Source organism: Marmota marmota, unplaced genomic scaffold (assembly GCF_001458135.2).
Source record: "Marmota marmota marmota unplaced genomic scaffold, marMar, whole genome shotgun sequence".
Classification (NCBI taxonomy): Eukaryota; Metazoa; Chordata; class Mammalia; order Rodentia; family Sciuridae; genus Marmota; species Marmota marmota.
This window is the reverse complement of record NW_026000037.1, coordinates 58,016,487-58,040,276: the sequence shown is the minus strand read 5'-3', so window position 1 is coordinate 58,040,276 and position 23,790 is coordinate 58,016,487. Positions and strand designations below refer to the sequence as shown.

The following is a 23,790-nucleotide window of genomic DNA, read 5'->3' as shown; positions in this document are numbered from 1 at the left end:
TAAAATAATCACTGTAATATATGAGCTATCTGAAAACTATTAGAAGAAAACATAGGAGTAAATCTCTGAGAACTTATATTAGGCAATGATTTCTTAGATGTGACACTAAGAGCACCAACAAAAGAAGATAAAATTGGACTTCAGCAAATGTAAACCTTTTGTGCTTCAAGAAACACACACACACACACACACACACACACAGAATGATAAAACATTTGCAAATCACATATCCAATAAGGGATCTGTATCCAGAATTATATAAAGAATTCATAAATCAACAATAAAAGAAAATCCCAATAAAAATTGGCCATGAATTTGAGTAGATATTTCTTCAAAGAAGATATACAAATGACCAAGGAGCACATAAAAAAATGTTCAATACCAATAGTCATTAGGGAAATACAAATCAAAACCACGAAAGATCACTTCACACCAACCAGGATAGCTACAATAAAATAAAATGAAATAAAGCAGCTGTATCTGTGACAAAATATCTAAGATAAAACACTTAAAAAGAAAAAAGGTTTGGGCTGGGGTTGTGGCTCAGTGGTAGAGTGCTCGCCTAGCACATGCAAGGCCCTGGTTTGGATCCTAAGTACCACATAAAAATAAAAAAATAAAGGTATTGTGTCCATCTACAAATAACAAATAAATATGAAAAAAAAAAAAGAAAGAAAAAAGGTTAATTTTGGCTCATGGTTTCAGATGTTTCAGTTCATGGTCAATTGGTTCCATTGCTTCTGGGCCTGTGTCATGCTAAATGAATAAGCCAGTCCCATAATGCCAAAGGTTGAATGTTTTCTCTGATATGTGAAGGCTAACCCACGTAAGTGGGGGCGGGGCAGGGGGAGAAGTTTAGTAGATTAGATAATGGGGAATAGAGGAAAGGGAGGGGAGACAAGAAAAGGAATCTGACATAATTTTCTTATGTACATATATGAAAACATCATAGTGAATTCCACAAGAATGGATTCTAACTAGAATAAGATATATTCCATGCTTGTGTAATTATGTCAAATTGCATTATACTGTCATGTACAACTAAAAAGAACCAACAAAGAAATAAATAAATAGAATACCATGGCAGGGTGTTATGGAACTACACAGCCAACCTTATGGAGACCAGGAAGTGGGGTGTATGGTGTGTGTATGTGTGTGTGTGTGTGTGTGTGTGTGTGTTGAACTTGAGAGAATTTGAGAGAAAGGGAGAGGGGAATCCCTAGGTTCCCAAGATCCCCTTCAACGACACATCCATAAGACCTAACTTTCTTCTACCCAGCCCTATTAAAGGTTCCACCACAGGCTGATGATCAAGTCTTTAACACATGGGCCACTGGGAGATAGTTTTAAATCACAGCATCTGGCCAGAATTTTGAGAAACTGGAACTCTTGTACATTGTGGTAGGAATATAAAAAGGTATAGCTGCTATGAAAAACAGTTTGGAAGTTCCTCAAAAAGTTAAGCAGAATTACCATCTGACCCTGTATTCTACTCCTAAGGATTTACCTAGAAGAACTGAAAAGATATGTCTAGACAAAAACTTATACACAAATGTTTACACAGCATTATTGATAACAGCTAAAAGGTAGATATTTTAGGCGAATCCATAGAGTCAGAAAGTTGATAAGTGATTGCCAGGGCTTAGGGGAGGAGGATATGGGAGTGACTGCTAATGTATACAGGGTCTCTTTTTGGGGGGATAAAAATATTATGGAATTAAGTAGTGGTGGTGATGTTGTACACCTTTATGAAGTATATACTTTGATAGGGTTGATTTTTTGGTATGTGAAATATAGATAAAGGTGTAATGAAAGAGCCATAAAGATTAATCTTTTATAAAGAATAAAGAAACTCTATTATCTGACATTATTAAGGAAGGTAGGTTAGTTGGTAGGTCAGTTAGTTTTAAAAAGTCAGTTAAGGGGCTGGAGTAGCTTGGTGGTAGAACATGTGTTGAGCATGCATGAGGCCCTGGGTTCAAATCCATGTGTACACATAACATCTTAGTTAAAAAGGGATTATGTAAAGATATATACAACCTAAAAACATTCTATGCCAATTTAAAATATGAGTCTTTTTACTTAAGTATCTTCATTATAAGATCAAGGTCTTTGCTTTTGGTTCGTTTGCTGATCAGTGTTTTCTGCCATCATTCTGGCATAAACTGCACTTAGTGGTAAATATTTCTCAAAAATTTTTTTTCTTTGCTGGGGAATGAATCTCGGTCCTAAGCAAGCATTCTTATATTGAGCTACATTCCTAGCCCCTAGAATTGGCATTTTAAAAGATACATCTGAAAAAATTTGGGCCCAGAATCCTTCCAAATTTTTTCGGTTACTCATTCCTTTTGCCAGATAGCCTGTGCTAATTCGGATTCTCTTGACCTCACTCCTCTCTTGTTCTGGTCACAGCTACCAAGACTGTTCTGTGTGGACTCTGAAAAACGTCATGCTGGCACCACCTGCCCTGTGTCCCTATCTCGTCCTGCCTGCCGCAGTCCGGCTGGGCACAATAACCGGGAGGTGACAAGCAACTTGAAGGTTGAAGCGGGAACTGCTTTATTGCGGGGAAACTCAGAGGGAACTCAAGGTAGCGGGAGCCGCTTTATTGTGGAACAGCATAGGTATATATACCTAACAGCTTGACTCAATTAGCATCATCTAGATACAGCAGTCAGCCAATAAGGAATCTCCACCATCTTAATGGCTTGGTGGCATTGCCTCACAAACCATTCCTCCTGGCAAACTGCCAGGCGCCATCTTGACTTGATTTGCGGTCCCCAACACCTGCCTATTGATGTTAAGGTGAATTCTCCCTGTGCAATCTGGAAATTATGGAGAGACATTCTAGAAGTGAGCCTTTAAGGAGTGACAGGTAAGAACTGGAAGGTGAGTTCTTCACCCTTTCTCCCCAACCTTGCATCCCACTCATACTGCTCCGGGACAGTTTTTAATGATTTCTCAGAGATTTGTCCATGAGATTAAGCATTTAGTTGCACTTACTGGTGACAGACCTGATATCACACCCTCACACTGGCTTTCCTTCTGGATCTGTTTCACCCTGGAAGCTCCTCATTCTTGCTCTCTGACACTTCATTCCTCACCAAGGAAACAGCCTATAAGCTTTTGCCTCAGGCAATGCTTTTGGTGGTGGTGGACCCAAACTAAGGCATTTTCCAATCTTGTACAGGTATTTTATCCACACCTTATTTGACAGCAATTTTTAGTACCTTAATTTCAGCAAGTCTTTCCAAAGTACTTAATCTTGATAGAAAAATCAAACTTTTCAATATGATAGATAAATTATATAACTGCAATCACAACTGGCAAAAAAGAAGTTTAAAATAAACATAATTGGACTTGGCAGTTATACAACCCATGAGTATGCTGGAAGGCACTCATGAGCCTGCTAATTATTTTTTTTTAATGAGCAACAACTTTATTTACTCACATAAAGGCTGATGAAAAACCATTACTAGTCCTATTAAAGAAAATCCAACATTTCAATAGAATAGTATCTATTATTTACTCATTAAGTACTCATCATAAGAAATTTTGTAAAACACAATTTGAAAACATCTAGAATCCTTCTTTAATTTTAGTACAATGGATTCAAGACCAAGTATCAAAGCTAGGACACATGCATCAAAGCTAGATTACAAATAATCATAGTCACTATCATCGTCATCATCATCATCATCTTCATGTTTCTTTTCAATGCACTTGACGATCCATTGGCAATATTTTATGATAAAACCATATTATTCATATATATCAATAATATGGTTTTATCATAAAATAATAAGAATGTTTTTGAGCCCAATTAATGGATTAATCAGACCGTTCTGAGCTGCTGGTGTTGCATGAATTGAGGTTTTTATGGCAGGAAACTGTGAAATAGGCCTCTGTACTGTCAACTTTCCGCTGTGACATTGGAGTCCCTACTTCAGTTGAAACAGACATGGTTTGTTGGATTGGCACACTTCGTCTGGTAGTAACTGAACTAACACTTAACCTTGGAACTGTTATTCTTCCCACAGCAGTAGGTGATTTTTTGTAAAGACTTGGGCCTATAGTTTGGAGCTGTTAAGCAATATCTATAAAGTGGCAACCAAGGACCTGAATATGGCTTGATCAGTGGCAAAAATGTTTGATTTCTTTGCCTTGCAATATCTAATAAAACATCTCTTGAGAGAGGAGAGGTAAAAGAGTGGTCAGCTCCACATTGGATCACCAATCACACATGTGCATCAACAGTAGCCTTCTTTGCATGGCTTGAATAAATTTTAGCATCATCTAGAATTGTGGTCACATATTAGAAGGCAAATTCCAACATCTGATTTGTACCTCTTGGTTCATATTCTGTAATCCCCATATCCTTTAGGATTCATGTCACCATCTATGCATTTTTCAGCATGCTCTTGGGAGAAGCCATCTTGCAGGACTCCATGATATCCGGTGATCAAACTTCTTAGCTAAATCATCCACATTAATGTATTTCAGTCCTGATCTTGATGCAAGTTCTTTGCCTAGTATGGCTTTTTCAATCCCTGATGTACTAATGAGAAGAATGTTCATAAGCAATATACTCCTGCACCTAAGGGTAGAAGTGACTGGAGTCATGCACCCAGCACACCACTGATCCTGCTGATTTTATATATATTAGATGGACACAATACCTTTGTTTATTTATATTGTGCTGAGGATTGAACCCAGTGCCTCACACGTGGTAGGCAAGTGCTGTACCCCAGCCCAGATGATTAATTTTGATGGCTTTTTCTGGCCATCAAAATTGGAATTTTTAAATGGCCCATAGTTAAATTCTTAAATGATGATTCGCCAACAGCTGAGCTTGTTAGCAAATGCTTGTAATCCCAGTGTCTCAAGATGCTGAGGCAGGAGGATTCCAAGTTCAACCAGCCTCAGTAAATTAGTGAGGACCTAAGCAACGGAGACCTTGTTTCAAAAAAAAAAAAAAAAAAGAAAAAGAAAGAAAGAAAGGGCTGAGGATGTGGCTTAGTGGTAAAGTGCCCCTGGGTTCAATCCCTGGAATCCCAGGTACAAAAAACAAACAAACAAACAAAAAAACATTTAGCCAGACACAGTGGCACATGACTGTAGCCCCAGCAATTTCAGAGGTTGAGGCAGGATAATTCCAAGTTTGAGGTCAACCTCAGCAATTTAGTGAGACCCCATTACATAAGAAAAAATAAAAACAACTGGGGATGATGTAGCTCAGTAATAAAGTGCCCCTGGGTTCAATACCTAGGTCAAAAACAAACAAACAGAAAAAGGAACATTTAGTCTAAATTAAGATTCACTACTTAAAAAATTATAAGACTGGAACTATTAGAAGTGAACATCAGACAGGGAGGAGGCTGGTTGTACTGAAGGATATTAAACTTAGGAAATTGAACTCTACTTTACCTAGTTCCACATTAAATCTTGAGGGCCTGTTCTAGGATTTCTTTGGTAAACAAGAGGCAATATTCAGAGGCTCTAGAACCAGGAAATTAAAAGTCTCCTTTGACAGGGCAAATTGAGCAACTCATGTCTGGAGGATCTCAACCTGCATAAATGGTATCATCTGTAAGTCCTTATGATAATGTGTAAAGCCTGTACCTCCAGCATGCTGTGCTCTCCCTTTGCATTTTTGGAATTATTTCTGTAAATTTCCATACACTTTTCTATTACAGATGTTTTCCTACCTTTAACTCTGTTGGTGTTTTCCCATCATTTATATTGCTTTCCTGTTTGATAATCAGATCAGTGATAATAAGATTGGGACTGTCAAAAAGATCCCTGAGCTTAGTGGCTAGGTTGATTTAAGTCATAGGTAACCTGCAGGAAAAAGTATGAACTTGGAATACCAGGGTATAATACAAAATTACCCTTGGCACAAATAGGTTTATAGATGAAAATGAGAAATTATTTTAATGGAGTATGTCCATTATTTCCTTATTTTGGGGAATTGGCATAATACATAAAAAAGTAATATGTAATGGGGCAGACTTATAGTTTCCTGTTACTTTTATTAGCTCCATCTAAAGTGACCATAAGTTCTCCTTGGTTCAGGGAGGCTTGGTTTATGCCTATTATCAGGTAAAATGATTATCGTCTCCTTTCATTCTTAAAACTATCCGAGTTTGGGCAATACATCATATGATCATTCCAGCTCTAGCCAGAGGTAGAGAGACACTTAAGACTTTCCAGCAGGGACTGGGCATGTAGCATGCAAGGTCTGGGTTAAATCCCTAGCACCACCAGAATGAAACAAAGCAAAACAAAAAACTTTCCAGCAGAAACTGAAACAGGAAACTACTGGATTAGGAATCTAGCTGGTAGCTCAGACCAAGACAAACTCTGCAAATATAACATTTGGGATGTTACAGTAGGTGTGGCAGGGGGTCCAGTGTCCTCTACAAGTACACACTAGGCAGTCAGCAGTCTTTAAGCAGATATTGTGTAACAGCTGAATACATATATGTATAATAAGTCTTACATGAACACTAATATATATACATTAGTCTTAGATGGACAATAACATTATTTTATTTATTTATTTTTGCGGTGCTAAGGATCAAATCCAGTGCCTCATACATACAAGGCAAGCACTCTATGGCTGAGCTAAAAACCCCAGACCACAGGTGAGTTTTCAGAGAAAAGGTTGGAGCTGGGAAATAATTTAATTCATTGGCTTTGTTCTTTATAGTAGAAAGAGGAGACAAATTGCACACAGGAAAATCAAGTGTTAGAATGGCTTTCAACCATTATTTTTCACGTTTTGACCATTCTTATTGACCTTACAAATAAAGCTTGAAAAGCAATGTATTTGGAGCTTGTACTTACTTATTTATTAGTTCTCATCAGCTACACATGACAGTAGAAAGAAAGTTCTTCTATTCATTGTACATAAATGGAGCAGAATTTTTCACTTCTCTGGTTGTGCATGAAGTAGTCACAGCATTCATGCAATCATACATATACCTAGGGTAATGATAATGATGTCCATCTCATTCCACTGACTTTCCTACCCCTTTGCCCCTCCTCCCTTCCATTTGCTCCATCCAAAGTTCCTCCACCCATCCCCCCCATATGGATTAGTATCCACTTATCAGAGAAAACATCCAGTTACTGTTTTTTTTTTTGAAATTGGCTTATTTTGCTTAGCGTGATATTCTCCAACTCCACCCATTTACCTGCAAATGCCATAATTTTATTCTCTTTTAATGCTGAATGATATTCCATTGTGTATATTTACCACATATTCTTTATCCTAGTTTGTCTACTGAAGGGCTTCCACAGTTTAGCAATTGTGAATTGTGCTGCTATAAACATTAAAGTGGCTTTGTCACTGAGGTATGCTGTTTTTAAGTGTTTAGAGTATAGATCAAGGAGTGGGATAGCTGACTCAAATGATGGTTTGGAGCTTGGCCTTTTCAAAGATATAAAAAGGTGTTCAGAATAGGATTCAGAAATGATTGTCTACTTGAGCACATGCCCTTCTAAGAGAAATAAAAAATAATTAAGCCATCGACTTTTTAAAAAAAATATTTATTTTTATGTGATGCTGAGAATCTAACCCAGGGCCTCACACCTGCGAGGCAAATGCTCTACCACTGAGCTACAGACCCAGCCCCTAAGCCACAGAATGTTTATTGGTAAAACAACTGGTAAAGAATTTATTTTCCTTTGTAGATTTCATTTCAGAGACTTCTTTATGGATGCATATTACTTGGGCAGGTAGTGTTCTGAATGAATATTTTCACTGATCTTTATAAATTTAGCTAAATAAGTTTTATCACTTCCCTAGCGATCCAAGTTTTCAAAGCATGTTGAACTCAAATGAGTTCAAAGTAGTGACTGAGATCACAGGAAGTATTAACTGACTTTTCTACTTTAGATATTATTTTATTTAGTATATGAAACTGCTGGAATGAGATAAGACGGGAGAGGCTCGTAACATGCTCAGAGCTCCTCAAAGTATGTTTTAGGTCCTGGGAAGAAAGTAATTTGAAGCTGTTAATATTCTTGCCTTCTGGATCTGGCTTATGAAATTTTACCTGTCTCCTATAAATATGTACAAGAGCTGAAAAGATAAAAATAGTGTTGGGAATGCATGGAGATATAAAGTGAAAAATATCAACAGAAGGAAAATCAACTACACTTGAAAAACAGTTTTATTAAAATTAGTTAGCAAACTCTTGGAAGCTCAAGAACTAGAAACACAGGAAAGGAGCAGACAGCATGAAGCCTCACACTGGGAAGAGAGAGGCAGCGACATGCATTCCCTGATCCTACCCAAGCCGGAAAATACAATTTGAAAGATGGAGATGTCTAGGGATATATGGTGGAATAGTTGTGCTGTCCAGATGCAGGGGTCATCTGGACACGCAAGTGAATATTTTGGCAAAACAAAGAAGTAGAAAGAAGAACAGTGGGGCATAGGCAGTAACCATCCACCCTTTTCAGCTCTTTGGAGACAATTCTTTTATTTTAATTAAGAATCTTTTTTTTTCTTCTTTTGGTGTTCTTGCTGTGATGATTGGTTTGTGTATACACACACGTGGGTATATGTATACATACATATTTGTTTCTTTTTTTCTCATTTTTATGATAGTTATTTTTCCTTGTCTTTTGAGGATTAGGGTTTTTGGTTTATTTTTGTTTTGTATTGGTTCATTTCTTTCCTTTCTTCTCCTGCTACAGTCAAATTCTCTTGTATTTTCTCCTGTTACTTAGTTTTATTTTTTAAATTTTTTTCTTCTTCTTTATAACCATCACTTACTATATACATATCTTCTGCTACATACATATTTGCTATGTACATATTTTCAATATTCTTAACATGGTCTTTTGAAGAGAAGAAGTTCTAAATCTTGATAAAATTTAATATATCATTTTATTTATTTATCTTTTTAACAGATCATTCTTCTGGTATTGTATCTAAGAACATTTTGTTTAAAGTAGTAGTTCTCAACTGAGGGTGATTTTGCATCTAAGGGAGCATTAGGCAAGTCTGGGGATATTTCTGGTTGTCACAATTGTGATATTACTGGTATCTAGTGGATAGAGAATTGAGGGTCCTGTTAAACATCCTACAATATACAAGATAGCCTCCTACCACAAAGAATTAGACAAACCCCAAATGCCATTAGTGCCAGAGTTGAAATACTATGGTCTGATGCAAAATCACAAAGACTTTCTCCTATGTTTTCTCTTGTAGATTTTATTGTTTTATCACTATGATCCAATTTTTATTTTTTTTATGTTACAAGTTTGAATCAGAGTTCTTTTTTTTTGCATATAGATGTACAACACATAGGGAATAATATTCAGTCTTTCACCATTAAGTATGATATTACCTGTAGGTAATATGGATGAGAAAGTCAATAAAGAGTTAAAAATATTGAAAAATAATGAATTAGAAATCTTGGAAATCAAAGACACAACAAATCAAATAAAACTGTTCAGTTAAGGCTGGGGTTGTAGCTCAGCGCTAGAGCACTTTCCTAGCCATGTGTGAGGCACTGGGTTGGATCCTCAACACCACATATAAACAAACAAACAAACAAACAAACAAATAAATAAATAAATGATATTTATTTTTTTTTTTTTTAAAAACTCTCTCTTTATTTATTTTAGTTTTTTTTGGCAGACACAACATCTTTGTTTGTATGTGGTGCTGAGGATCGAACCTGGGCCACACGCATGCCAGGCGGACGTGCTACCGCTTGAGCCACATCCCCAGCCCCAATAAATGATATTTTAAAAAAACTGTTCAGTTAAAAGTCTCTTTAAGGGTCTGGGGGTTATGGATCAGTGGTAGAGCACTTGCCTGGTATGTGTGAGGCACTGGGTTTGATCCTCAGCAATACATATAAATAAATGAATAAAATAAAGGTGCATCAACATCTAAAAAATTATTTTTTTAAAAAAAGGCTCTCTGGTAAAGCACACCATGCTGAAGACAGAATATCAGAGCTTGAAAACAAAGTAGCCAAGCCTGACATTCAAATAGTATTAAAGAAAATAAAATATATGACCAGACTATTCAAGAACTCTGGAATAACATTAAGAGATCAAATTTAAGAATAATTAAAATTGAAGAGCATTGTGAGATTCAGGTGAATAACATGGATAACCTCTTTGGGAAAACACTAACAATAATTTCCAATCCTTGAGAATGAGATGGACATTCAAATACAGGAACAATTTAGAACCCCAAATAAACAAGGTCAAAAAATAAACTTTACATGACACAATTAAAATACTTAACATATGGAACAAGGATAAAGTCTTAAAAGCCTCAAGTGAAAAATGTTAGGTCACATTAGAAGCAAGCCAATAAGAATTACTTCTGATTTATCAGCAAAAACTAAAAATCCAGGAGGCTTGGAATGAAGTATTCAAGTCCTGAAAGAAAATAATCATCTACCAAGATTGCAATAGCCAGCAAAGCTACCCTTTAGGATAAATGGAGAAATAAAAACTTTACAAATAAGCAGAAACTAAAAGAATTCATGACTGCTAAGCTAGTGTTACAGAAAATACTTAAAATACTTCACACAGAAGAAATAAAAAAACAAACCTCAGAGATCACAAATGGACAAGTTCAATTTGAAGAGTAGTTAAGCAAATGAGAAACAGGACTTAAACATTTGAAATAAACCAAAATGGCAAGAATTCATAAATCTCTCTCTACAATAACATAGAATGTAAATGGTCTCAACTTTCCAATTAAAAGACATAGGCTAACAGGATGAATTAAAAAAAAAAAAGAACCAACTAAATGTTCTTTGCAAAAGACATACCTTACAGGCAAAACCAGCACATTACAGGCAAGAACAGCCACAGGCTGAAAGTAAAATGAAGCCTGAAAACAAGCAGATGTAGCTACTCTCATACATGACAAAACAGACTTAAAACCAAAATTAATCAGAACCCCAAATAAACAAGATCAAAAAATAAACTTTAATCAGAAGAGACAAAGAAGTTCCCTGATAAAGGGAACAATCTAACAAGAAGATATGATAGTATACATGTATGCCCCAAATGTTGGTATGCTTAATTACATAAAACAGACACTACTCGAATTAAAGACTCAGATAAGACACCGATACAATAAAACTGGGTGATTTTAATACACCTCTCTCACAAATAAATCAGTCATCCAGACATAAACTCAGTAAAGACTCTTTGGACTTAAAAAATATTATAAATCAAATGAACTTAACAGACACCTATAAAATATTACATTCAACAACAAGAGCTGAATATAATTCTTCTCAGCAGTTCATGGAACCATATTTTTGGCTACAAAGCAACTCTTATCAAATACAAAAAAATTATATAATTCCTTGAGCCTTTGGGATCAAAAGGGAATGAAATTAGAGATTAACACCAAAAAACTCTACAGGAACTATATAAACACATGGAGATTGAAAAACTTTTAAACGATGAATTGGTATTAGAAGAAATCAGGGGAAAAATTTAAAAATTCTTAGAATCAAATGAGTATAGTTACACAACATACCAAAACCTCTGGGTCAGTATGAAGGTAGTCTGAAGAGAAGAGTTTGTAGTTATGAGTGTCTACATAGGAAAAAAGAACGATCCTAAATAAACTGCCTAACAATGCATCTCAGTTTCCTTGAAAAACAAGAAACAATCCCAAAACCAGCAGAATGAAGGAAAAAATTAATATCAGAGCCAAAAATCAATAAGATTGAGAAAAAAATTTACAAAGGATCAATGGAATGAAGTTCATTCTTTGAAAAGATAAACAAGATTGGTAAAGTCTTTTTTCTAAAATTTTGTCTTGTAGTTGTAGATGGACAGAATGCCTTTATTTTATTTGTTTATTTTTATGTGGTGCTAAGAATTGAACCCAGTGCCTCACACGTTAGGCTGTGCTCTGCTACTGAGCTACAGCGCCAGCCTCAAGATTGATAAATTCTTACTCAAACTAACCAAAAGAAAGAAGATCCAAATTAATAAAATTAGAGATAAAAAGGTAGAAATCCTTAGGTACTGTTTTGAAAACATATAATAAAAAATTTGAAAACCTAGAAGAAATGGATACATTTCTAGATATATACAACTTGCCAAAATTGTATCAAGAGGACATGGGAAATAACTGCAAATGAGATAGAAACAGTAATGAAAAGTTTTCCAACAAGGAAAAGCCCAGAACCAGTATTTCTTATTTTAAGAAATGTTTGTTCATGAATTCTACTAAATGAACAAACATTTCTTAAAATAAGAAATACAAATGGCCAACAAATATATGAAAAAATGCTCAACACAATTATCAATTAGGGAAATGCAAATCAACACTACACTGAGATTTCATCTCACTCCAGTTAGAATGGCAAACATGAAGAATATAAATAATAGGGCTGGGGTTGTAGCTTAGTGGCAGAGAGCTTGCCTCTCACATGTGAGGCACTGGGTTTGAAGCCTCAGCACCACATAAAAATAAATAAACAAAATAAAGATACTGTGTCCAAGTATAACTAAAAAATATTTTTAAAAAGAATATAAATAATAAATGCTGGAGAGGATATGGAGAAAAAGGAACAATTTTACATTCTTGGTAGGATTACAAATTAGTACAACCACCATGGAAACTGGTATAGAAGTTTCTCAAAAGACTAGAAATGAAACCACCATATGAACCGCTATATCCCTCCTCCATATTAATTCTAAAGAATTAAAGTCTGGAAGCTGGGGTTGTGGCTCAGTGGTAGAGTGCCCGCCTAGCATACAGGAGGCACTGGGTTCAATCCTCAGCCCATATAAAAGTAAAATAAAGATATTGTGTCCACCTAAAACTTAAAAGTAAATATTAAAAAAAGAAGAATTAAAGTTTACATACTATAGTGATACATGCATACCCATGTTTATAGCAGCACAATTTACAACAGCCAAATTCTGGAACCAGCCTAGGTATCAATGGGTGAACAGATAAAGAAAATGTGATATATATGTATATATACAACAGCATTTTATTCAGTCATAAGGAAAAATAAAATTATGTCATTTGCAGGAAAATGGATGAAACTTGAGAACATTAAGTGAAGTAAGCCAAACTGTTTTTTTCTCATGTGGAAGCTAAAGAAGAAAAGTTGGGGACGGAATTAATAAAAATTGAAGGGAAAAGGGACCAGGGGGAGGAGGTGGGAGGGAAAGGGGAAACACTACAGAATTTGATATTGGCCAAATTATATTGCTATTTGTGTGTATGTACAAGTATGTAACATCAAATCCCATCATTGGGTAGAATTGCAATGTACCAATAAAAATATGGAAAAAAATGAACTAAGGATACATGCAATACAGATGAATCTCAAAATAACCACACTGAAAGAAAGATAGAAAGAGCACTTATTGTATAATCCATTTACATACAATTATAGAAAATGCAAATTCATCTCAAGTGACAGAAACAAATGAGAGGTTGCCTTGGGAAAAGGGATGAGAAGGGCTCAAGAGAAGGATTAAAAAGGAGTATGAGGAAAATTTTTGGAGTGATAGGTATGGTCATTATCTTAATTGTGATGATAGTTTCATGGGTATACAAATGACAAAATTTACCAAATTATATACTTTAAATATGTCCAGTTTATTGTATGTCAGTTTTATCTCAATAAGTCTGTTATGAAAATCTAAAAATCTGATAATTCTAAATTATAATTTGATTTTATTTGCTGACATTTACTGGATTTATTGCTTTTCAAAATTGGCTATTTTAATTGAGAAAATAAATTAGTATTTATCCAAGATTTTTTTGAAAGTCAAATTCAGTATTGCCTCTAATAAAGAATCATAATGGGGGTAAGGGTATAGCTTAGTGGTACTGCATATGCCTTAGAATGCATGAGGCCCTGGGTCAATCCCTAGTACCAGGTAGGGGGAAAAGACACCAACCAAGAAGTTAAATAGAATTATCAGACAAGTTTTTTAAGCTTTTGCTCGTTTGAAACCTCCCTTTCATTGCTATTATCTATTAATCTCATGGGATTCTACAAGCGATCCTAGTACCCTGTGTGTGGTATTTTTTAGTGGGTCTATAGAAGAGGCAGAGATTCCCAGTCTCCCAGGTAGGGTTTAAGTGACCATGAGAAAAGGGACTGAATCTGTACTCTTTTAAAAAAAATTTTATTTATATATGATAGTGGAATGCATTACAATTCTTATTACACATACACAGCACAATTTTTCCTATCTCTGGTTGTATACAAAGTATATTCACACCATTAGTGTCTTCATACCTGTACTTCGGATAATAATGATCATCACATTCCACCATCATTAATAATCCCATGCCCCCTCCCTTCCCCTCCAACCCCTCTGCCCTCTCTAGAGTTCGTCTATTCCTCCCATGCTCCCTCTCCCTATCCCACTATGAATCAGCCTCCTTATATCAAAGAAAACATTTGGCATTTGGGTTTTGGGGATTGGCTAACTTCACTTGGCATTATCTTCTCTAACTCCATGCCATGATTTTATTCTCTTTTATTGCTGAGTAATATTCCATTGCGTATATGTGCCACATTTTTTTTATCCATTCATCTATTGAAGGGCATCTACGTTGGTTCCACAGTTTAGCTATTGTGAATTGTGCTGCTATAAACATTGATGTGGCCGTGTCCCTGTAATATGCTATTTTTAAGTCCTTTGGGTATAGACCAAGGAGAGGGATAGCTGGGTCATGAATCTGTACTCTTTGGAACAAATTTTAGGGAACTCGAATTGATAATCAGAAAGAGTGAAAGAAAAAATGAAGTTTCTAAATTTTTTAACAGTTCTAAAACATGAATATATTATTTAGTATCACAACATATGTAGCCTAGAACACTACAGTTAGTGGGAAAGGCATAAAACTTATTTAATACACTTTCATGTTAGAGAAAAATTCACCTGATTATATTCCATGTTTGATAAAGAATAATTCAAGCTGAGTTGTGGGCTATCTTTTTTTTAAAATATTCTTTTAAAAATATATGTTTAGTTGTTGATGGACATTTATTTATATATATATATATATATATATATATATATATATATATATATATGCAGTGCTGTAAATTGAACTCAGTGCCTCACACATACTAGGCAAGCACTCTACCACTGAGCTGACAGCCCTTTTGAAAAAGGTTTAGGTTATACATTTGCAACCTGAGTTGTGGGTTATCTTAACAATTATCACAAAGAATGTTTTCAGCAGTTCCTCAAGGTGAGGGTGCAGTGTGAAAAGACTCAAATATCATTCATAAGAAGGCTGTTAAAAACAAGTAGAAACAATCTATCAATTAGAAGTGATAACACATCCATCATAAATGTTAACAAAGGCTATCAACCATAAATGTTAAGTAAAATATAGAGTAACTGGAAGTCTTCTACAGTGTTTGAGGTAAGTGAAATGGTATACTCCTTTGGAAAAAGGTCTGGCAGTTTCTTATTAAACATACACCTACCAGAGGACACAAAAATTCTATCCCAAGAAATGTATCCAAGAGAAATAAAGACATTCACAAAAAAATGTGTACAAGAATGTCTAAAGCAGTTTTATTTATAATAGTAAAATCAAACAAACAAAAGCAGAAATAGTGCAGGGATCTATCAACAGTAAGATAGAAAACTGTGACATATTCATACAAAATATTACTCAGCAATTAAAATATACAACAACATAAATAAATCTCAAAAGCATTATGATGGGTGAAATGAAGTTTTAGGACAGGAAAATCTAATCCAGTATACAAAAGAATCAGAAAAGAGTCACACATGAAGGATGGAGATGGCTTGGGAAGAGATAGTAGGAAACTTTTTGGGATGATTGCAATGGTTTCAATTTTGAAAAAGGTTTAGGTTACACATTTGCAAAAAACTGAGGAAATTTATACTGAAAAATTGTGCATTTTATTGCATTAAATTTTAAATTTAAAAATAAATACTAAATAATCATAAACATGCTAATATATTGGGGGCGGAATGCTGACATCTGCAATTTATTTTGACATGTGCTGAATAGTAAGCTGGACAGGTAAACAGTAAAACCAGTTTAATAAAATGTCAAGTCCATGTGGTTAGTGTTTGGTTGTTCACTATAAAATTCTTTCAACTTTAGTGTATATTCAAAATTTTCATAATAAAATGATGGGGAAAGGTCCTTAGTTGATTTTATGTTTCTCTTATATATCCTTTGCTTGAAGTAAAGTTTCTTTCCGTAAAACACAGATTCTATTGCAGCGCAGGGACCAAACATTAGCTTCTGAATTTTTTTAAGGATTCTAAAAGGTATATGATACATGTATAAACATGGTTAAGGAAAAGAAGAAACATATTCCTGGGGCTGGGGTTGTGGCTCAGTGGTAGAGCGCTTGCCTAGCACATGAGAGGCACTGGGTTTGATCCTCAGCACCGCATAAAAATAAATTCATAAAATAAAGTTATTGTATCTGTCCACAACTAAAAATAAAAAAGAAACGTATTATTGAAAATAATGTTTATTGTCACTACAATTAGTATCACTGAGTATTAAAATGAGTATCATTTTTAAACATCTTCTAACTACTGAATGAAGAACCATCTTTTTAGTCAAATGATGGATGTATTGACTGTGTCTTATCCAAAATTTAGATCTTTAATCATCCTTTAAAACACACAAGCTGGGCTTGGTGGCACATGCCTGTAATCCCAGAGACTCGGGAGACTGAGGCAGGAGGACTGAAAGTTCAAGACCAGCCTCAGCAACTGAGCAAGGCCCTAAGCAACTTAGTGAGACAGTCCCAAAATAAAAAATGTACTGGGGATGTAGCTCAGTGGTAAAAGTACCTCTGGGTTCAATCCTCAGTACTTAAAAAAACCACTAAACACTTTCCTTCATACCTATTATAAGCTTCACTTTCTTCCCTCATATGTATAAAAGGGAAAGATGATAGCTTATACCTCATATGATTATTTTGAATATCAAGTGAGACAACCATTTTACATGTGTCTTAATGACTGGTATACAGGAAATAATAAAATTAAGTTTCCGTTATTAAAAATAAGTGTGCATAAGACACAAAACATTCAATTGGTAAAAGAATGTTGAGTGCCTTAATTTGTTTAAATAGAATATTATCTTCTCTTCATTTGTCTGTTCAAACAGTAACTGATAGGATTTGTTTTGTCTTCTCCCAGAGTTGAAAGAAATAATGTAGAAAGTCAAAGAATAATAAGCTTGCTGTATCAATAGTGTGAAAATACAGAAACTTAGATCAAGGAGTGAAATGCAGAAATGTATCTCTTTTTAGTTTAATGTCTGTACTTGCTGAAAAGCAACCTACTTCACTGGGTATTGTATTAAACACTCAGAAATTGTACCCATAATGCTTTGTACCTGTCACTAGCACTTGTTAAGTATGTTGGCACATAGTTAGAGTCACATAGCCAGTGCAGAGGTAGGGTCAAGGTGGGACAGGAGGATGTTAAGTATCATGCCCCATCACCCACAAACTGAATAGCAAAGTCTGCTGTCTGACAGGTGGCAGAATGAGAAGGTGCATGACACTAGAGTGATAGGAAGCCCATATCTTTGGGGAAGCATATAGTACTGTCTCTTGTTATTTGTGCTATTTAATTTTCCCACAATCTTTGCTATCTTCAGTATCTTTTGGCATCTTTTCTTTTGCAGTGCTGAGGATTAAACTCAGCACTCTTGCACCTGCTGTGTACACTTTACTGTTGAGCTACAACCCCAGACATCTGGCATTGTTTATCAATCATCTAGTTTACATTTTCAAATATTATTAAATTGGCTGAAACTAAGTACTTGCAGCTTATCCTTTTAGTTGGGATTTAGCTCTCCTGTTTGTTACATTGTCCACAATTCCCTACTGTCTTTCACACTAGGTGTATTTCCTGCCTAGCCTGTATGGCATTTGGCCTAGTCTAGTCAGATTTCAATGGTGATGATACATTACAAATTTCTTAGTGGTCTATTCCTATCTAGACTAGAAGGATCCTACTCCTAACCCTGTCAGGCACTGCAGGTATTTCTCAAATGCCTTTCTGAGTAGATGAGTTCCTTTCTATCGTTTTACTAAAAGTCGGCGATGAATTAAGAGGAAAAACCCAATAACTACCTTAAAAACAACAAAACTCTGCCAGAACTGAAGTCTGAAGACAACCTTGTTCTCTAGAAATGAAGAGCAAACACTGCTGATACACAGCACTGCACCTGCTTTGAAGCTCACAGCATTGTTTCTTTCTTTTCTCTGCTATTGTGCTCCTCTTACCAGACTTGTTTTTCAGGATGTACATTTACTATGCAGGATTGCTTAGATATAGCTAGTGTCTAACTGAAAATTTGCAGCAAGATCTAGCACACTGTCACACTGTAACTATTTAATTGCTTTGTAATCATAATAATATCTTTAAAATCTCTGAAAGCTTAAGAGATATTTAACAGTATTTATTAAATATGCACAAAATAGATTTTTCAATTAGCAGATAATAAATATTATAATTTAACATATGAAGATAATTTTATCATCTTGCTTGTGAGGTAATCACTTCTACTTTCCCAGATGGTTATTATACATAGGATCAGATTCAGAAAAAATTATTTTTAGCTCACATATAAATATTTCAGCTTATTCTAAAATGTCAGTACAGGTTAAGCATCCCTAATCTGAAAAATCCAAAGTCCAAAATCTGAAACGTTTTGATTGCTAACATGATGCCACAAATGGAAAATTTTAACACCTGACTTCATGTGATAAAACACAGTCAAAATGTAGGCACACAAGGTCTGGGGGTACAGCTCAGTTGTAGAGTGCTTGCCTTGCATATATAAGGCCCTGAGTTCAATCCCCAGCACCACCAAAAAAAAAACCAAAAAAAAAACAAAACAGTAGGCACACTAGAAATACTGTATAAAATTACCTTCAGGGTATGTGAATAAGGTATATATGAAACATAAAAGCATTTCATATTTAGACTTGGGTCTCATTGCCAAGACCTCATTATGTACATGCAAATATTCTCAAATTGGAAAAAAATAGAATTCTAAAACACTTCTAGTTCCAAGCATCAGATAAGGGATATTCAACTTATAATTTTTCTTATTTATTTATTTTTTCCTTTTACATAAAGGACAGTTTTGGGTTTATTTCCTTTAAATTTACTGACCCTGCTACCAATTCCTTAACTTTTGGAACAGCTAACACTTTGTTAGTCCTATGATCATAATAAATCAGAAATCTATTTCCAAACTTTCAAGGGCAGAATGGAATAGATTTCACATCATTCTTAATATGGGATTGAGCCAAAACTGAAGGATTTTAATGTAAATCATTCAAGCTAAAATTCCACATTTTAATTTTAAGCTTGAATCAGCAATGATTTTTTTTAAACAAATGTTTCCTTCTTCTTTTTTTAAACTAGTTATTTTTCTGAGGCTGAACCAAAGAAATATGCTAAACATATGGATTGCAATAACTGCATTTCTCAGACAGGAAGTATAAAGAAACATTTCCTCCCTATATAAAGGCTTAGCTGCCTTTTTTAATAGTATGAAGAATGATTATTGGAGTTTAAGTACCATATTTAGACTTGTTCTTAAAAATGAAGGGAAAAATACTCCTTTCATAATTAAGATAGCCAAAATTTTCTCTGGCTAATTGGGTAATTTCCACATTAGGAAGAATTTCCTCTGGGACCTTATCAACTCTTCTCCAGGGAATTCAATTGGTGCAGGTCAGAGTACCTTTATTTTCTTGCATAGGTATGAAAATATTGCCTCAACAAAATGGTTAGACTCACAAAATAAATAGAATGGTGAAATGAGAGCATCCTTAGAAATACTGAGTTAAAAAGGCTACATATCAGAAAAAATTTCATTCAGGTTTGCTTGGAATCTTTTATATTAGTCTATAATATAAGCACAAATACTCAATGGGACATTAAGCCAAAAGAATAAAACCATGGAAGAAAGGTATTTTGGGAGTTAGAGTTAATCCTTGATACGGTATACAAATACAAAATCCTATATACATATATATGATTAAAAAAACACTCTAATGTCAACATTTTGGCTCAAAATTATGTTTTCACATTCTACATCTCATTTTTCATCCTCAAGCAAAATTTGGTACAGAGTAGACAGAATTTTTTCTGAATCTATAATTTGTATCTATTTTTGTCTCTTTCCTACCCTCACCAATCACAATTCCATACTGTCCTTTAAGAACCGGGTCAGACATCTCCACATCAGTGATACTCTCCACACCAACTGGGATTAACCTGTCCTTTCTGCTTTTAGCATTTTATATTTGCATTAGCACGTAGCTAAAAGTCCAAAAAACTAGACTTGTTGGGACAACATTTTAAAAAATACACAAACCTTTTCATAAAATGAAGTTCTCAGCACCTTCTATGGTAAAAGCTTTAGTCATCTGAAGTCAACCCAACACCTTTTCTGGAAAATACTGCAGAATGTGCCATACAAATAATAAAAGGAGGATTGGAACACAGTTCCTGGGTTGTTTGGCTAAAAGTTTTATAAGTTATAATTATTTCACTCCTTTTAATAACTTTTGTTTAGGATTTCTTCTTCTTCTGCAGGGTCACATACCATCTGGTAAACATAGCAGCTGAAGACCCTGTTTGGTTTCTGTTCTATGTGTAGCACCAAGTCTCTGTCAAAGTAGACTTCATGGCTATATGTCTGTAATAAAAACAGTCATATGAAATCTCATTTTCACAGAACCATATTCATTATTGTGTCACTTGGGATCATTGAATATACAATGAATACACAAAACATTTATTTTTAATTGTTTGTGGATATAAAGATTACTAGTGAAAAAAAACATTGTATAAAATATAGAGAATGAAAAGAATTCTGAACTTAGGAGTCTAAATATCAAGATTCTATAGTGAAACACTGCTAATATCTATTTTACTGTGTGATGGGGTACAAGCTGTGGTGCCTCTCAAGTTTTCCATTGATAAAACAAGTCCTGGATAGAATGTCTGGTGTTCCTTTTAATTTTTATATTCTATAATAGTTGGAAGAGGAGACAAATGTTTCTAAGAGTGCCTGGAAATCCAACTTGCTTAGAGATGGTCCGGAATAACTGGGACTAATTATCTTATACTTTGCATTTAACAAAGACATAATTGGGAGAAAATCATACTATGGTAAGGAAGAAAGTCTTAGGAAAACATGAGAGCTTTCTTTTTAAGGCCTTCACTAAGGGAAGCGTCCCTGAGTGCTGGGGAAGCTTAAGAAAGTTCATTTTGTTTCATGTATTGGACAATGACTTCTTTCATGTGGTCACCAGCATAGACGAGTCTGGACAAGTAAAACGTAACACCTTTTCCAGTAAATGGCACCCATAAAGAAAACTCATAATTTTGTGTCCCATCATTTCTACTTACCACATCCCATGACTCCACTAGTGGAATGCTTTTAAGTAAAGTTCCATATTCATTACAGTGGAAATCCAGGTGAGCTTTCCCTTCAGCATCTATTTGTGTAACAGCTACCACAGAAAGCAAATCCAACTCATCTTCATAATCCACAATTTTGAAAGTCTTGGGGATAGATGGGTAAGGCAATGAAAAGAGGGTTCAAATCTAGTTTTTCAGTTAGGAGTATTACTACATTTATAGTTTAACTCTTCTATTACTTACAAACATATGGCCAAAGGAAAAGTGAATAGGTGAAAAAGTAGAAATGTGTCTATTCATATGCCTAGTTAAACATCAGCCTCAGACTTTGAAGACTTAGCAATATCCTAAAGATTTTGACAAATGGATCCAAGTTTATATATACATATCTCAGAGTAAAAATGGAATCTCTACAATGACAGCAAACCAGACCTCTCCAAATTCAAAAGTAGTCAACTGCTGCCTTTGATGTGTGTTCATAGGTTTCTGGTCTAAATATAAGAAGCTCAGATTTGAAACCTGAAGACTGCTCTCTGAGCTCTAAAAGTTCTCACTCTGGAAAAACAGTCATTTCAAGGACTGATAACCTATCATGCACTATTTATGACTCCTATTTGCCATCCTTTTTTTTTTTTTTTTTTTATGATTCCATTTTTTTGGTCTTTATTTATTTTTATGTTGTGTTGGGGATCGAACCCAGGGCTTTGCCTTTGCTAGGCAAGTGCTCTACCGATGAGCCACAACCCTAGCCCCTTTTTGGTTCTTTTAAAAATCCTTTTTGGTTCCCTAAAGAAAGAAAAGTGGCTATCTATACTTGAGAGGAAATATTGGGAACTGAAATCCAGCCTACAGAACAGGACTGGGTCAAGAAGGCTTAGCTATGGTAAAGAGAGAAACAAAAACAAAAACAAAAACAAAACAAACAAAAAAATCAGAACTCTGCCTGTAGGAAGAAAACCTGAGGAGGCAGATCAGTGCATGGCCAGCCAATAATGGACCAGATGCCTGTTATCAACCTTTAGGAAGGCACAAAAGTTTCTCTTAATCACCAACTACTAATTAATCCTTCACTTAGGTTTGGTCAAACTGCTTTTTAACCCATTTGTATTTTCTGTCTTTACCACTTTATGACAAAAATTTATAGATTTGTTATCTATGATTCCTTTTTATTTACTTTTTTTCTTTATTACCATGGTCAACTTTCAAAACGTAACTTATTACCTATTAGTGATTTTATAGATTTTAGCCAGAATCCCTTTCAACTTTTCATTTAAAGGCTAAAAGATTTTGCTTTATAACCTCATGAAATAGAGCATCTCTCTATTTATTGTCACTCTTTGCCCCTTACTTCTGCTACTATTTGGCAATTTGACTAAATCTTTCTTGAATATACTTTTATATATGGTGTAGGAAGCTTTTTGCTTCCTTCTTAATAGATTTCTGTGATCCAAAAGAATATAATTTTTTGTTTTGTTTTTTGACAGAACACCATATCCTGGGCTACATCTAACCTACTTAAGAAGATTTTCAAAAACTGTCCTTAGAAGGTTACTCTGTTTCCACCTTGATATGCTCATACAAACAATATAGTTATAAGGTTTAAGTGGATTTAGTATTACGCAATAGTTTTATATTTAAGGCTTTTCTAATACTTTCAATGTCTCTAAAGGAAAGATAAAAATATATTCGGTGACTGGTGATGCCAAGTTGAGGGCAAAGGCTGAAAGGATTTGTCATACCCTCACACCTACTTCCTCTGGCCCATGAATATTAACAACATATCCATATCTAGTAAGTAAAAACATAAGGTAAAGGTCATAAAGGCATGCTAATATATCTTGAGAATTTTCTATTAAGAGATTTTCTTAGAAAATATATCAACAACAACAACAACAACAAAAAATGAGTTAATCATGTTTTCAAATTATTTTGGCCCTATGAACTTTCATACAAAATATTATGAATAATTCCAATAAAAAAAGAGGATAATGGGGCTGTACACTATAATTGTACACAATTCTACCATTTGGCCTAGAGAAAATCCCTAGCCCTAATCTCTAGCTCACCACCCACACAAATACAATCTAAAAGTAATAATTTGAAACTTATAGTGTAAGTACACACTGGTATGCTTTGTTATCTTAGGCTGAAGTAATACCTCTTGTTCTGGGTCATCATCCAGAAGGTTAAAACTTTTTTTGACCACCCGTCCAGAAGCAGTAACAGTGACTAAATTTTCATTCTATCACATGGAGAGAAATAAAAAGATACAACAAATTCTGTTACATGCAGTTAAAGGCAAAATTGTATTAACAAATGGGTAAAACGAACCAGCCCTTC

The 23,790-nt window shown here is 34.8% G+C and overlaps 1 protein-coding gene and 1 pseudogene across 16 annotated transcripts in view; both read right to left on the bottom strand.

The window, feature by feature from the left end:
- Window positions 1–23,790, bottom strand: part of Dcaf17 (DDB1 and CUL4 associated factor 17) — a 76,685-nt gene that overhangs the window by 19,255 nt on the left and 33,640 nt on the right. For 5 of the 16 annotated variants that reach the window (XM_048812469.1, XM_048812462.1, XM_048812471.1 and 2 more), the window contains 2 exons: window positions 23,609–23,692; window positions 20,760–21,594 (listed from right to left, as the gene is read on the bottom strand). In XM_048812469.1, coding sequence (XP_048668426.1) covers window positions 21,283–21,594; window positions 23,609–23,692 — 396 coding nt within the window. In that variant the 3' untranslated portion in view covers window positions 20,760–21,282. Of the gene's footprint in view, window positions 1–5,225; window positions 6,988–15,549; window positions 20,723–20,757; window positions 21,595–23,608; window positions 23,693–23,790 lie in introns of those variants that run through there. The other 11 variants (XM_048812465.1, XM_048812464.1, XM_048812463.1 and 8 more) reach the window with 7 other exon arrangements.
- On the bottom strand, window positions 2,680–4,956 carry LOC107136649 (annotated as a pseudogene).